The sequence below is a fragment of the Nelusetta ayraudi genome, unplaced genomic scaffold, assembly GCF_046127955.1.
Source record: "Nelusetta ayraudi isolate G7.1 ecotype Tasmania unplaced genomic scaffold, CSIRO-AGI_Nayr_v1 ptg000195l, whole genome shotgun sequence".
Lineage (NCBI taxonomy): Eukaryota > Metazoa > Chordata > Actinopteri > Tetraodontiformes > Monacanthidae > Nelusetta > Nelusetta ayraudi.
Window position 1 is genome coordinate 477,463 of NW_027466244.1, and position 14,539 is coordinate 492,001.

The following is a 14,539-nucleotide window of genomic DNA, read 5'->3' on the forward strand; positions in this document are numbered from 1 at the left end:
TGGCATACGGTGCTTAAACCAATTGAAGAAGAATCTCCCAGTGGCGGGCTGCGGCCCGTCGGCTCATGGTGTCATTACAAGTGTGACATCATGTCAACAGCGTCACCGTCGACCATCAGACGTGTAATTTTGAGCTGCCGAGCAACGCCGATCACATTTAATCACTGTTTTTTCGCCTGCAGCTGCAGACGCCTCCAGACTTTTTCATTCCTGTTTTTTTCCCCCTTTTTCATCACTGCATGCATAACCCCCACACTGGCTTTATCTCTGTGTTTACCATCTCGGACAGGAAGCGTGAGGGCATGGCTGTACTAGAAGAAGTGAATACCGGGCGGACTGGCAGTATGGCGGCGCGGCGATTTTCAGTTTGCGGTTCAGAGCAAATCTTTCTTGATTAGAAATTAATTTCATGATTTCATTATTTCATTGTAGGGCTTCATCCATCTTCAGATTTTTCAGTCATCGTCTTTGAGCCTTTCAAGAAAATTACAAAGGCCAAAAGAAAAGAGTTTATTCCCAGCGTGACGTCACGCCGTCGTACGTGCTGCTGTGTCTCGTCTGGTTCTGATTGGCTGCGTTACAGCAGCATGGCGTGAAGTGCAAACACTTTTTCTGCCAATGCGCTCGGTGAGCAACTTCATACAAATGAGTGGGCTGCTATATTGGAGTGTGGGGTCCTGGTTCTGGGTCAGGACAGAGTGGCGTTTGTGTGTTTTCACCAGTCTGTCCTAGTTTGCTAGAAACAATGACTACAGAATACTTTGAATGAACAGAGGAATTTATATAATGGAGTATTACAGAATGGACCTTTGCCTCGTAAAAGCTTCACCTGATCCTGGAATAATAAGGCTGCAAAGTGGCCTCACGTTTATCTGCTGTTTCCCTCAGCATCACGTTTCCTCCGCCGCTGCCTGTGGCTGCGGGTGCAGACGCTGGCGCAGGGCGTGTAATCGCCGATTGCAGCGTCGGGCTGTAATTACTATGCAGAACATGAAGCGTCGCCTGACGATCGGCTCCCTGCCTCGGCTGTTTTCTTCTCCCTCTGCCAGCCGTATTCCCGCCTCTCATCTCAACCCCTCCTCTTTTATGTCCCTGCTGCCGCTGCTCCACAATTGATGAGCGAGGATGTTTTTGCGGCGTGACATTAAATCAGACGGCGCGCCGGTGGTCGGCTGTTGTTACGCAACACAGCATCCCGTCAGGCCTCTCCAGGGAGGAAGGTTCTAGCCGAGTCACCACAACGCCTGAGTGCTTTTGCAGCTTTGTGGGGCGTTTGTGGGTTTATTGGAGCACAATGGTTGGAGATCTCGGCCCTGTGTGCAAATTAAGTATTTAGTAGGTCAGTTTTTTTGCGAAAGACTGCTGAGGCAGGATGGCAGGTCAATTAAAATATATAACCAATTTTAGAGAAACAGGAGAGCCTTAATATTTGCCTCAGTTGTAGTTTGACAGAGCCGGAGGAAGTTGACTTGACTTAATTCCCTCGATTGGTGATAAACCGACACACTGGATATTAAACACAAACACACAACAGTTGAAAAAACAGACAAGGTTGTTTTTTTTAATTGAAAATTTCTTCACTTTATTTCAGCATGTTTTCACCATAGTAATATCACGTCATGCAATATTGAAAAAAAAAATTGAAAAACTGCAATTCGCCGACAAGTTTATTCTGACACACATTTGTGGTCTATTTCCTGCTCACATGTTCTGGGTTGATCACAAATGAGTTGATCCAGTCAGTAGCTGACAGAAGAGACGGTTCACTTTCAGTCTTTCAGCAGCCCAGCGTCCCTCAAAGCGTTCAGTTCTCAGAGTGAGGCAGCTGGCTGCAGCAATAAATCAGTGTCCCAGTTACCTCAGTTTATTAAAAAACAAACAACAACAAAAACAACAAACAAACAGTGGCCATTGACCTTTAGACGCATTTTCATTTGCTCTCACTGCCGACTGAGAGGAAACCGGGAGGAGGACATTCAGAACATCCAGCTTCAACAACACGGCACGGATCAAATGAAAGAAAACATTTTTTCTAATTCAAATTTTGAAACAAACAATAATAAATATTTGACATAAATAACTTGAGGCCAAATGAAACCACACAGATCTCAAGGACTTTGAAAGACTCACCTCACAGTAACATGAAAATGTAACGACACTTAAACACGTAACAGCACAATCAGTCCATTTGTCGCACCGACGGCCTTTTCCTTCACGTCACCACCAGTTCGTGTGGCGGCTTCCTCGGCTGCAGGAGCGGCAGGAGGTTTAAATTTTCCTCCTCAGAGCACCTTGTCATCATCGGACATGAGTGAATCTTCTGCTGACGTTATTGCCAGACGGTTTTCCTCCCCTCCTTCAGCTGGGAGACGTCTTCCGTTGGCTCCGGCGACTCCCAAGGTTTGAGCTAAAAAGAGACGGCGGTCGCTCCTCTTACACGCAGATCTCAATGGGCGTGGCCACCACGATGCGGCCTCTCTCGTTGTTCTCCCTGTTGACCCTCTCGTAGCCGCCGGAGGACGGCGAGCTGCTGGTGGACATGGAGGAGAAGTGCGTGTCCATCACCAGGCTCCCGGGCGACAGGCTCTGCTGCTTCAGCCGGTCCACCAGGACGTCCTCCTCGGACGACGACGAGCTCATGCCCAGCGGCTGTAGCTGCGGCGGGGCCGGCGCCGGCGCCGGCGTGCTCCCCGCGCCGTTCCCGTTCTCCGTGTCCAACATCCAGGACTGGCTGAAGTAGCCGAAGACCTCCTTGGCGGAGCAGCGGCGGTCCTGCTCGATGGAGAGCAGCCGTCGGAACATCCGCAGCGCCTCGGCGGTGAAGCGGCGCCACTGCGAGGGCACCGCCGTCGCCGCCGCCGGCCTGCGCCGCTGCCAGCGCACAAACTCCTGGTAGAAGGCGTCTGTGGGCGTGGCCTTCTCCCAGGGGAAGTTCCCTGTCAGCATGCAGAAGAGCAGCACACCAAAGGCCCACACGTCGGTGCTGCGCTCCACGCAGGAGGCGTCGGCCCGCGCGGCGTCGCACAGCTCGGGCGCCGTGTACGGGATGGTGCCGCTCACCCGCTTGACCGGCGAGCCGGCGCACCGCGTCATGCCGAAGTCCGACAGCTTGACCTTGCGGCACTCTGTGTCGAAGATGAGCACGTTCTCGGGCTTGATGTCCCGGTGCACCAGCTTCTTGCAGTGCAGGTAGTCCAGCGCCATGGCCACCTGGTGCACGCAGCGCTTGGCCACCGCCTCGGGGAGTCCAACCTGAGAGGGGGTGGGAAAGAGAGGTCAGAGGCGAAGGTCACTGCAAACGCAAAACCACCCCTCGGCTCGGCTCCGCCCACCACACCTGCGGCGGGATGATGTCGAAGAGGTCGCCGGCCTGCGCGTACTCCTGGGCGAAGACGTAGTAGTCGTCGGTCTGGAAGGCGATGCCGTACATGTTGATGATGAAGGGGCAGGGCGACAGGTAGAGCGACACGCTGTACTCCCGCAGGAAGCTCTTCAGCTTGGTGCTCTTCTTCCGCAGGAACTTGAGCGCCATCTTGGTGCCTGGAGGAGAACAACAGGGAGGCCAAGTCACACGTTGTCGCCCAAAACGGTGACGGACGGTCAGAATCGTTGCTTTCCGCTGTATCCAGTCAGTGTCCTTTTGTTTCCTGCGATGACAAGTCCAGGGTCGGACGACTGGTTGTGGTCCAGCTGTGACTGGAGCTGACTAAGCCTTTAATTCGCTGATGCTCTACTTTGATGTTTGGCCTTTTTATCCCCTTTGAGTGATGCTAAAAAAAAACAGGTTGTCATAGAGACGGAGCCAAGAGCTTCCTTTACTCAACTACGGGATCCTTGTGCGGGTACGATCAGGAAGCATCAGCGTAAGATGTAATCCACAACGAGGATTGTAAATGCCGCTTTCTTTTGTCAGTCAATACAAATTCACCGAATTCTCATTTTTACGTGTGAGTGTAGCTGCTCCAGGCTACTGCTACATCCGAAGTGATTCTCCACATCCGGCCAGCGGAGCTTGTGTTCAGACGCAGGTATTGATTCCACTGCCCCCTGGAGGAGACGCTGGAAATCAAACCCCCCCCCCCCCCCCCCGCCCCCCGGCTCGGACACTCGATGCCTCGCTGACGGCGTCTCACGTTGTGACTGCACGTGTAGCGAGAGAAAAACATCGAGTCAAACGCGCGAGGCTGCGATGGACTCGCCGGCTGGGACGACCTGGACGGTCGCCATGGCTACGGCCACGAGCCGAGGACGGGTGGCACTTCTCCGATAGCGCTGGGTCAGCGCCGTAAAGTGCTTTCTCGCAGGAAAGGTCAACAGGAGATTTCCCTCCATTCGGCTGCGCAGTCAATCAATAAATAAGCGCCGTTGGCTTTTCTTTTTTTGGAGGTATAATTGGTATAAATGCTGTGATTTGAAGGTGGCAGCCCAGTTCACAACTACACTTACCAAAATTTTAACAGCGGCTAGAACTTAATATGTAACCTCAGCCCACAAGGCAGCTATGAGAGTTTCAGTTTTGAGTTCTCACAGTTCCATCTTGAAAAGATCCAATCTGAATTGTCATCAGTCAGTCCAGGTGTGACCAGAACAACAGAAAATACCAAAGCACTCGAGAGATGAGAATGTTTTTGTGATTGACTGTTGACCATAGAATTTCAGGAGAAGCTGAGGCTCACCTCTGATCTTGTGGACCACCAGGTCCACCTTCCCGTAGGTGCCCTTGCCGAGCTCGCACACCACCTCGTAGTACTTGTCGATGTCCAGCTTCTCCAAGTTCTGGGCAGCAATCAGCTGCAGCTCCTCCAGGATGTCGACGGAGGCCCGGAAGCTGTGCGGTGAGGAGCTCATGGTGGCGGAGGTTTGGAGAAGAACGTCCCTGAGGAACAGAAGGAGGAACAGTTAACGAGTGCAGGGGGTGGGCAGAGTCTGGCTGTGTTCCCCTACATGGATGAAGGAGCGTTTTTAATTGGCGATGGAGGAAGTTCGCACTTGTTCAGTCTGATGATTATATACACCATCAAACCTGCAGCCGTTTGGCTGATTAGTGGTGGACACTGAGACCATGTGACCGTGGGCGGAGTCTGCTGGAGCAACAGAGATGCTGCAGTAACGTTCTAGAACGACATCCGAACCCCATCCAGGATTTCGTTCTTCTTCTTCTTGGCTTCCAGCGAATCTCAGCCAATCTGTCTCACCTTCCTCCTGCTGCTCAACATGGATGCCCTCTCACTCACACACACACACACACACACACACACAGACACACACACAACCAGCGTCTCAGGCTGACTGCAGAGCCTTCGCAGCCCTGATGGCGCAGCGGAACTGTGGCGCCGCTCATTAACGAGGAGGAGAAAGTGTTGAATGAGACAGGACGCTAGACACATCCTGTGTGATGCCTCCATCTGGACCGCCTTGGAGCCAACGCACGCGCGTGTGTGTGTGTGAGAAAGAGACTCCAGTAAACGCTTGCGAAAACAATCAACGCAAACAAAAACAAAACAACCCACAAAAACTCCAGGGAAAAACAAGCTGCTGTGCTGCTCTGCGAGTGTTTTGCCAGGATGAGCAAAATATTTTTCTCTGAACCAAAAAAAACAGTCTGAGGCTCGATAATATTTCCAATTGAACCCTCGCACATGAGGTTGTGGCCTAGGATTAGTGGAAGTGGAACGAGAATGTTTAGCCAACGACAGAAAGAACAAAAACTTCACAGGCCTTGACTTTACCTGACACTCAACGTCTTCAAGAGGTGAACTGAAAAGTGCAAAAACACAAAAGTAAATGGCTTGCTGGCTGATTTATACAAGACAAACACTCCTTGAGCCTTTCAGTGGATAGTTGAGCGTTTTCTCCCACCTGCTGCTGCTGAGTTTATCAGTACGGCTGCACATAAAGCACTGATGTTGGTGCGATTACAATTGATGCGGATGAGACGTGGAGGGCCCTCTTGTGCACTTTCACTTTGCTTCATGAACTTGAAGCAGGAAGAGCCTCAATCCTTGTGCACATTCTCTGAAGTTTACCAATTTCGTTTTCAACATTTTCAAGAAAGTTTCAGGTGTGTTTAAAAAACACTGCATTTTTTTGTAGCGAGTCTTGCAAACTTTATTCGTTTCTTTAGCGCCTCATCACAATGGCGAGGCTCGTTGCCGCCTAATTCACACCTCGCTCTGCCTTTAATAACCTTGACGTGGGCGCCTGCGGCGGCAACGCTCGCCTCCTTCCTCTTTGCCGAACCTCCTCTGGAGCGCTCGCACGGTGCGGCGCCGTATCAAAGACCCGCGCAGATGAAAAGAAGTGACAGCCGGCGCTGATGAGAAGCACGCGGCAGCTGAGCCTCCGGAGCGGCTCCCCAGAGGTTCTCCGCCAGCGACACCCGTCGCCTCCCGGGTGACACGGTGGGATGAGAGCACCCCGCTTCTCCCTCCGCCGCGGCTCTCGGCTCGGCTCGGCTGCACGCGGCATCGCTGCTGGTTGCAAAGGAAGCGGGCGTAAAGTCCAAAAGCTCTCCGCGAGATTACGATTACGATTGTAATGAGGCAGCTCTATGTAAGAGTGCAATCACTCAGCAGTCTTCATATGAAAACAAGGGGTGGATTTTCAGACGACTCTGACGACAAAGTAATAATATTTGCGAGAGTGACAAAACGCACAAAAGTGCTGAGTAATTCTCTCTCTCTCACGCAGTAAGTAAATACTGCAGAATCACCGGCGGGGCCGCCTCAGCCGGCCAACATCCACTTGTAAAACAGAAACACCTAATTAATCATCGGCAGCGCTCAGTCAATACGGCGGTCAAGTGGAGAAAAACAAGTCCTCCAGGCTGCTGGAGACCTTCGAAAGGCTCCAGACGGAGCAGGAAAACACTTTGTTTAAGCCTGTAACTGAAACTGTGTTTGACGATCTGGAGCACAAGTGTGTTTTTACTCTCCTCCCCCTTGATGTTACAGTGGATGAGATCAACTACAAACGCAACGCATTTTGTCTTTTCTTCCCGTCGGATTGAAATGAAAAATTGAATAATTTCTAAACACAAAAAACTTGTGGGCAGAAAAAACAGGAAGGACTATAAATTTTCAATTCATAATTTCTACTCTAGATGGTGCTGAACTTTACACATTGGGCCTTTATTTTAGTTTAAATTACCTCCCTTTGTGACTAGAGCTCCCTCTTGTGTTTGGTGCAGTATAGCAACACAACGTTCCAGTAACGACGCTGCAGAAAAAAAAAAATCAAAGCTCAGCCAGTGACAAATAGTGGCCAGTGGATTGAGACCAATAAAAAAAAAGAAAAAAGAAAAAGTCACTTCTGGGCTTTCTCAGAACAGCTGTCGCCCTCGGACAGCCTGAGCTCGTTGCTGAATGCGTGTTGAAGTGGTCCGACTGATTCTGCCGCGCAGTGAAAACAGCAGCGTTCCCCTCCGGAGATGATTTCTGCCCCATGAGCACATCTTCCCAAAGTGTTTGTAGAGCTAACACTCCTGTCCTGCTGACCGTCAGAGTCGGACCGTGTGTGTGTGTGTGTGTGTGTGTGTGTGTGTGTGTGTGTGTGTGTGTGTGTGTGTGTGTGTGTGTGTGTGTGTGTGTGTGTGACATCAAAGCGGCGGTGGCGGGCCTGCTGATGTGTGAACACTGGGGCTTTGTGTCTGCGCGCTTGGCGGCGCAACATTGGGGCGCCGACTCATCGCCGCCACTGTTACAGCAGGTAACATGGGCCTCTTTGTCTGAGCACTCGTCTCTCTCTCTCTCTCCGTCTCTCTCTCTCCTCCTCGATCTGCTCAGCGAGCGAATGCACGAATAAGGAGGGAAGCAGACGACAGCTGGGGGGGGGGAGTGGAGGAGGTCGCCGTGGCGCATTAATGTGGCGTCTTCATTAGCGGCCGTTCAACAAATGCACCTCATGAATTAAACAAGCGCCGCGCTGTGCCCACATTCACATGCACTGTTTTTTTGCTTTGAATTGCATCCAGTTTTTTTTTTATTTAAAATTGACAGTAACAGAAATCTGACGGTTTTTTTTGTTTTTTTTTTAATTTGGTGTGACTTCATCTCATTTCTTGTCCCGAAAAAGCGCATTTTATTGTTTGGCTGTAGCTAAATTGCCTAAAACATGTGAGCTAATTAATGACAAAAATGTATTAAGACACAAATCATCATTTTTTTTCCTCCTGTGTAACAGTTCATTCCGTCATTCCATGTGGGGACTGTAAACTTTTTTTTCACAAGTTATTCACTTTTGGCAGATTTGCCAAAAAAAAAAGAAGAAGCTAATTTACTCGTAATTGTAAGCGACATTAGCTGCGTTTTCTAATCTTTACTTATCCGTTAATATACTATAACAGTACATTTTTTATTTTATTTTTTTTGCAATTTTCATTCCTTTTACATATTTTCATGTACGGACCCTTCTTTAGTTGCAACTAGCAAGTGAATCTTGACCTCTTTTGGCAAACGCTACGCTAAAAGCTAAATCCTTCCATTGTAGCTACATCTGCTGAAAAAAATACAATACGATACAGAACAGCAAGTGTGTGTGTGTGTGTGTGTGTGTGTGTGTGTGTGTGTGTGTGTGTGTGTGTGTGTGTGTGTGTGTGTGTGTGTGTGTGTGTGTGTGTGTGCAGTCTGGTTTCCACAGTCTGGGGGCAGAGACAGCTGAACAAAACAAAAACCCAAAGAAGCTAAAACCAGATGCGGTAACTAATGAGCTCTGCGTACAAAGGGCAGGCTTCACGTCTGTCACGTGAGGCCACGCAGGTAGGGAGTGCGAGTGGTGCACGTGAGAGCGCCAGTTAAAGAGCATGACCGGAAATGTGCGACCAGATGTCTGTCTTGTCAGTTGTGGATGCAGGTGCGTGTCTGCAACACAAAGGGGCTGACAGCCGCACCAGTGTTTGACCATTCACTTTTAACAATATAGTAATATAATATTCATTAAAAATAATAATAATAATAATAATGATGAAATGATGAAAAAAAAAAATCACTCAACAATAGTTGAAATAAAGAATGATGGAAAATGATCGCTTGTCAAACACAACTGCAAAGCAGTTCAACCGTCAGCATTGGCACAAAGACCAACAACAACACAATGAGAAAATTAACAATAATGATGATTAAAAAAAAAAAACAACTACTACGATCAGTTATATTTGAAAGCGGAGCGGAAGTGATGACACAGCAGATGCTCGCGATGCGACTACCTGTGAAAGCTGCCAGTGGGTCGTCAGCACATCCGGACTCCAGCCGGGACCGTAGGTGATCTAACGCCGCCGCTGCACCGCCGTCTGCCCGCTGCCTGCAGAGTGTCGGGCGGCCGCTCGCTATTGTCTCCACGCTACGGGGACGGAGCCCCGCCCAACGCCGGCCCAGCGTCCAATAGAAGCGCAGAGCGGCGGCGCTCTCCTCTGTGACGGCGCTGCCTTCAGCGAGTGTAGGAATTTACAGAATCCAATTCACGTTGGTTGGACGAGAGCGAGGATGTCTGAGGGTTTTAGAAGGTGGATTTTTATATTTTTGGTGAAAGCAGCTTGTCTAATTCAGTGTTTTTCAACGTTGCATTTTTTTATTTTATTTTAATTTATTTTTTTACTTTGAAAAGAATTCCCATTGCACACCACCAACCAAATATATAATAAAATGAGCCTAAATTAGCCTAATAATGACAATTTAGCTGGGCCAGTTTAGATGGGCAAAAAGCTGAATATCCTCGAAGGAATTGAGGAAAATGTGCTCACATTCCTTTCAAATTACAGTGACCCGACAATGGAACGCTATTTTTTTTTTTTTTTAGATCCATTAAATGAAATTGGATCATTTTTCACGGCACACCTGACATTATCTCACGGCACTCCAGTGGTTGAAAAACACCGCTTTAATTGAAAGACTTCAACTTACACAGCACAGAATCCTGTTTCAGAAAAGAAAAGATTCTGGACCCAAAATAAATGTGTGAAAATTGATTAAAAAGAAATGAGATGGTACGTATTGGAACTTTTCTTAGAATAGGATGTTCTGCATATGCACTGCAACATCCACAGATCAGCGTGGCTTACAAGCAAGCAGCAGTAGCTTCCCGTTTCTGTCACAACCGGAACTTCTCCACACGGTCGATCCGTAAGGATGCAGGCAGAGAAAGATCTCAGCTGCTCCGCAAGGAACGCCAGCCATAATTCCCGCACTCCCGAAACGCAGCAGAAGGTGGCAGGAGGAGAGGCAGACAGGAGAGCACATCATGTTCTGGCTGAAGCGAGTCCACTGGAGGTTCCACTCAGGCTCTGAATCCTTCTGGCAGCCGCAGCGCAGAGGTGAAGCATTGAGTGACTCTCCTGCGTCAAATGTGAACTTCTGCTCGTCTGACGCGTTTCCATGGAATCACGTGAATTACAGGGGGGGGGGGGGGGGGGGAGCAACAAGCCTTCATTCTGGTAGTTTGGTGAATTGATCGGTGTTCAGCCTCTTGATTGGCTGGTGGTGGGGATTAGGTTGTCGTTAATCTGCAGCTACAAGGTCGGTTTGGTCCTAATACCTCAGGTTAGCCTTGACGTTCTGGTCATGATTGAGACATCTGGCTGTTTAACATTTGTTATAAAATGTTTTTTTTCTTGACCCATGTGGCATTCTGGAATATTTTTTATTACTACCAACACTTTATAATAATCATGAATTTTGCAATCAAATCTAAAATAAGACAAACAATAAGATTTCTTCAACAAGACTCTCTTGCATTCAACTTTCTTTGTTTTGTCATGAATATATTTAAAAATGAACTGGATGCAATCAGCTTTCTTAAAAGAAGATTGATCAACCTCCCCGCCCCCCCCGATCCTGTCTGCTGAGTGTCTCCTCCGTGGACTGACAGACTGACGGACTGGAGGGCTCACAGCTGCTGGAGTGACGCCAGCAAAAGGGCATCATAACCAAAGTGGATGTGAGCTGAATGCAAACGCAGCTCCTAGTGGGCAGAGCCCAGGCGGCGTTGACACGGGACGGCAGAATAAACATCTGGTGACGTCTTGAAAATTGCACGGTGTCACCGGCCTGCGTCACCCAGGGAGATTGTTATTCTGCAGCTGGAGCGGAAAGACTCCCGCTTGTCTTTTCTTCCTTCATCAAAGAGTTTGTCTTCCACGAGGGAGGAGACGGAGAGGAGTTTGACCCTCTGCAGGACTGGACGGAGCTGTGAAAGCAGAGCAGGGGGAGCAGCCGCCTGCAGGAGGAGGAGCAGGAGGAGTAGGAGGAGCAGGGGGAGCAGCCGCCTGCAGGAGGAGGAGGAGCAGCAGGAGGAGGAGGAGGAGCAGGGGGAGCAGCCGCCTGCAGGAGGAGCAGCAGGAGGAGTGGGAGGAGCAGCAGGAGGAGGAGGAGCAGGAGGAGTGGGAGGAGGAGCAGGAGGAGTGGGAGGAGCAGGGGGAGCAGCCGCCTGCAGGAGGAGGAGCAGCAGGAGGAGTAGGAGGAGCAGGGGGAGCAGCCGCCTGCAGGAGGAGGAGCAGCAGGAGGAGTAGGAGGAGTAGGAGGAGCAGGGGGAGCAGCCGCCTGCAGGAGGAGGAGCAGCAGGAGTGGGAGGAGCAGGGGGAGCAGCCGCCTGCAGGAGGATGAGCAGCAGGAGGAGCAGGTGGAGTGGGAGGAGCAGGGGGAGCAGCCGCCTGCAGGAGGAGGAGCAGGAGGAGTGGGAGGAGCAGCAGGAGGAATCGGAGGAGCAGGGGGAGCAGCCGCCTGCCGGAGGAGGAGCTGCAGGAGGAGTAGGAGGAGCAGCAGGAGGAGTGGGAGGAGCAGGGGGAGCAGCCGCCTGCAGGAGGAGTAGGAGGAGCAGCAGGAGGAGTGGGAGGAGGAGTAGGAGGAGCAGGGGGAGCAGCCGCCTGCAGGAGGAGGAGCAGCAGGAGGAGTGGGAGGAGGAGTAGGAGGAGCAGGTGACTGTGGTGTTTGTCTCTCCCAGGACCAGCGTGTCCTCTGAGTGATTCATTGCAAGGAAAAGGACAAAGTGGTCACACTGGAGGTGCGTAAACACCAGGATCACCAGCGAGGCTTCAGCCGGGACGTCAGAGCCGTCAGACGGTGGAGGAGAAACAGCCAAAAACCTGAAACCTAACAGACAGACAAAGACAAGCCAGCAAGGCTAGCAAGACAGACAAACAACAACATTAATGGCTGAGTGTATCAATTATGAATATATAAATAAAGCAGTTGGACACATTTTTTGCATTAATCTGTTCCAACACAACAAACAGCGTCACTCCATTTCAAATTTCAATCCTGATTCCCGTCATGTTCCACAAGCAACTGCTGGGTGACGCACGGTTTGTGTTGCTGTCATCCGACAGTGAGACGTGCACGAATGATGAGAGACACAGTCTCTCTCACACACACACACACACACACACACACACACACACACACGCACACACACACACGTTGGACGTTGAAGGACGCACTGTGTTTTCCTGCAGGAGGCCCGAGACGCTCATGAGTTAGTTGGTTATGATAACAAGCAACTAGCCACACACACACACACACACACACACACACACTCTTAATCTGGGAGCCTGAGATTAGATGTTGAGGCTCGTGTCCTGCTTTGTTTACCAGCGGACAGAAATAGAAAAAGGAAAATAAATCAGCTGCACGTGCAGAACATCTGGAGCTCCATCAGTCGAGGTCGTGTCCCATCAGTCCTTGCTCGGCTCGGCTCGGCTCGGCTCACGTCCAGTTTTCCCCCCTAATCCCAGTCAATGTCAAAAGCCAGGGAGCTACAGTACCTCCTGCTGGACTCAATTTCCCAGCATGCCTTTCTCCACAAACCTGCCTCTTAAGGTCGGTGTAACACGGGCTGGGTGCCAACGATGGATCGCGAAATGAGTTCTCTTTGATCTTCAGTTAAATAATGGGATGCATGCTGTAGGATGAGAGCAGGGTCAGAGGTCAGAGGTCAGGGCCTGAACCGCTCTGCTCGCTGCACCGTGCTCGCGTGGCGCTGCAGCCCGATGCAGTGGAAGGCCGTCAGTGCGCTGTGCACCTGAGCGAACTGTATTAGACTTTGTTGTTCTTGTAGATTCTTGCATTCCTTCATACTGCAGCCAATCTGCTCGAGTGTGTCTATAGATAAGGGACAGCCTCAATACCGTTCAGTACATCAAGTACGTCATCAGGAGGAGCGAGCTCTGTTGGTCGGAACACAGGTGTGATGACTGATTCACCTTTGACCTTTAGTCTTGTAGTCAAACCTCATGGTGCAACATCCTCTTGAATCCACGGACACAACGCCTGTCATGGTTGTGTGTGTGTGTGTGTGTGTGTGTGTGTGTGTGTGTGTGTGTGTGTGTGTGTGTGTGTGTGTGTGTGTGTGTGTGTGTGTGTGTGTGTGTGTGCAGGACCACCACTGACCACAGACCCAGGTTCGGTCTTGTGAAGACGGGCAGACTCCTCGATAAGGTCTGAGCCACCAACAATCTTACCTCAGTCTGTCCTCCAGCTGGACGGACGCGCTGGTGAAAACACGTCCTGTCTGATCCCTGGAGAGACTCTGCAGCAGCACAGTTCACCAACAGTTGACGCTCGCTGGTTTTGTTCGGCGACACAAAGCGGCGCTCGTGGAGGGGAGCTCGTCTTTATCCGCAGACGATGAGTCAGAACACGATTTTCATTTTATTTTATTTTTTTCAATAGTCATGATCACGGCACATTTTTTGCACATTACTCACCTTATTAAAGAGAGAGTCCGGTGAGGTGCAGGGACAAAGATGGTTTTTTCAAATGTTAATTAGATAAATGGACCCGACGAAGGCTGAGGGATGATTTGGTCCCTAGTGGGAGGCTTCTGTGGGTTCTCCAGGAACTTTGTTGCCGTGGCAGCAGCAGCAGCAGCAGCAGCAGTGTGATGCTGACTTCATCCAGCTTCTAATTTCACTTGAAGTTAATATAATTGTTTAATATTAGGGATAAGGTTGGGGTAAGAGGCTTAGGTATTAAGGTAGTAGTACTAAGAGTTATAGGACAAATTAAAAGATTATATATTGTAATTATTATTATTATTATTATTATTATTATTACTACTACATTTGATTTGTAACACATTTTTCTGTAAAAAAAAAAAAGAATATTTGAAGCTTAACCTTCACTACATCACTGCATTAAACTGATGTTGCCGTCTAAATCACTGATCTCACGTCACAGGTGATTTGCTGCCATCTGGCGTGCAAGAGAAGAAACTACACGCTCTTTCAAGGTTTGTTGTAGCGAGGTTTTGTTGCTGTTCAGTGACACCAGCAGCATTGATAGAAAGTCAGAGAAGCTGAAGCAGACCTCAGACCTCAGTTCTTCTTTTCCCTCTTCTTTCTCTTGTTCAGTTCTCACAGCAGCAGAGTCCGGGGTGAGGTTCCCTACCCGCACCACCAGGGGGCTGTAATGAGCCCCTGATTATCTTCACTCGTCGCATGGTGGCAGAAGACTGACTGTAACTGACACGCCGTCAGACCTCCAGAAAGCCTCCAGAAAACAGGTGAGGGCGAACAGCGGCGTGCTGTTACTGACTTTGACCACGTGGTGGC

The 14,539-nt window shown here is 49.9% G+C and overlaps 1 protein-coding gene across 1 annotated transcript; it reads right to left on the reverse strand.

Moving 5' to 3' along the window:
• Positions 1 to 1,565: 1,565 nt before the first annotated feature.
• unm_sa1261 (un-named sa1261) lies at positions 1,566 to 9,329 on the reverse strand. The gene is made up of 4 exons (XM_076015743.1): positions 9,203 to 9,329; positions 4,677 to 4,876; positions 3,338 to 3,540; positions 1,566 to 3,252 (listed from the first exon to the last, which is right to left on the reverse strand). Exons 2-4 carry the CDS (start codon positions 4,846 to 4,848, stop codon positions 2,434 to 2,436), a joined length of 1,194 nt encoding a protein of 397 aa, XP_075871858.1. The 5' UTR covers positions 4,849 to 4,876; positions 9,203 to 9,329; the 3' UTR covers positions 1,566 to 2,433.
• Between the last annotated feature and the right edge of the window lie 5,210 nt (positions 9,330 to 14,539).

Excerpts from the sequence above, each read along its gene's own strand:
- unm_sa1261 (XM_076015743.1), bottom strand. The coding sequence starts at position 4,848 with ATGAGCTCCTCACCGCACAGCTTCCGGGCCTCCGTCGACATCCTGGAG. Across the intron at positions 3,541-4,676 it reads GGTGGTCCACAAGATCAGAG|GCACCAAGATGGCGCTCAAG; the intron begins GTGAGCCTCAGC and ends GTTCTCCTCCAG. Across the intron at positions 3,253-3,337 it reads TCGACATCATCCCGCCGCAG|GTTGGACTCCCCGAGGCGGT; the intron begins GTGTGGTGGGCG and ends ACCCCCTCTCAG.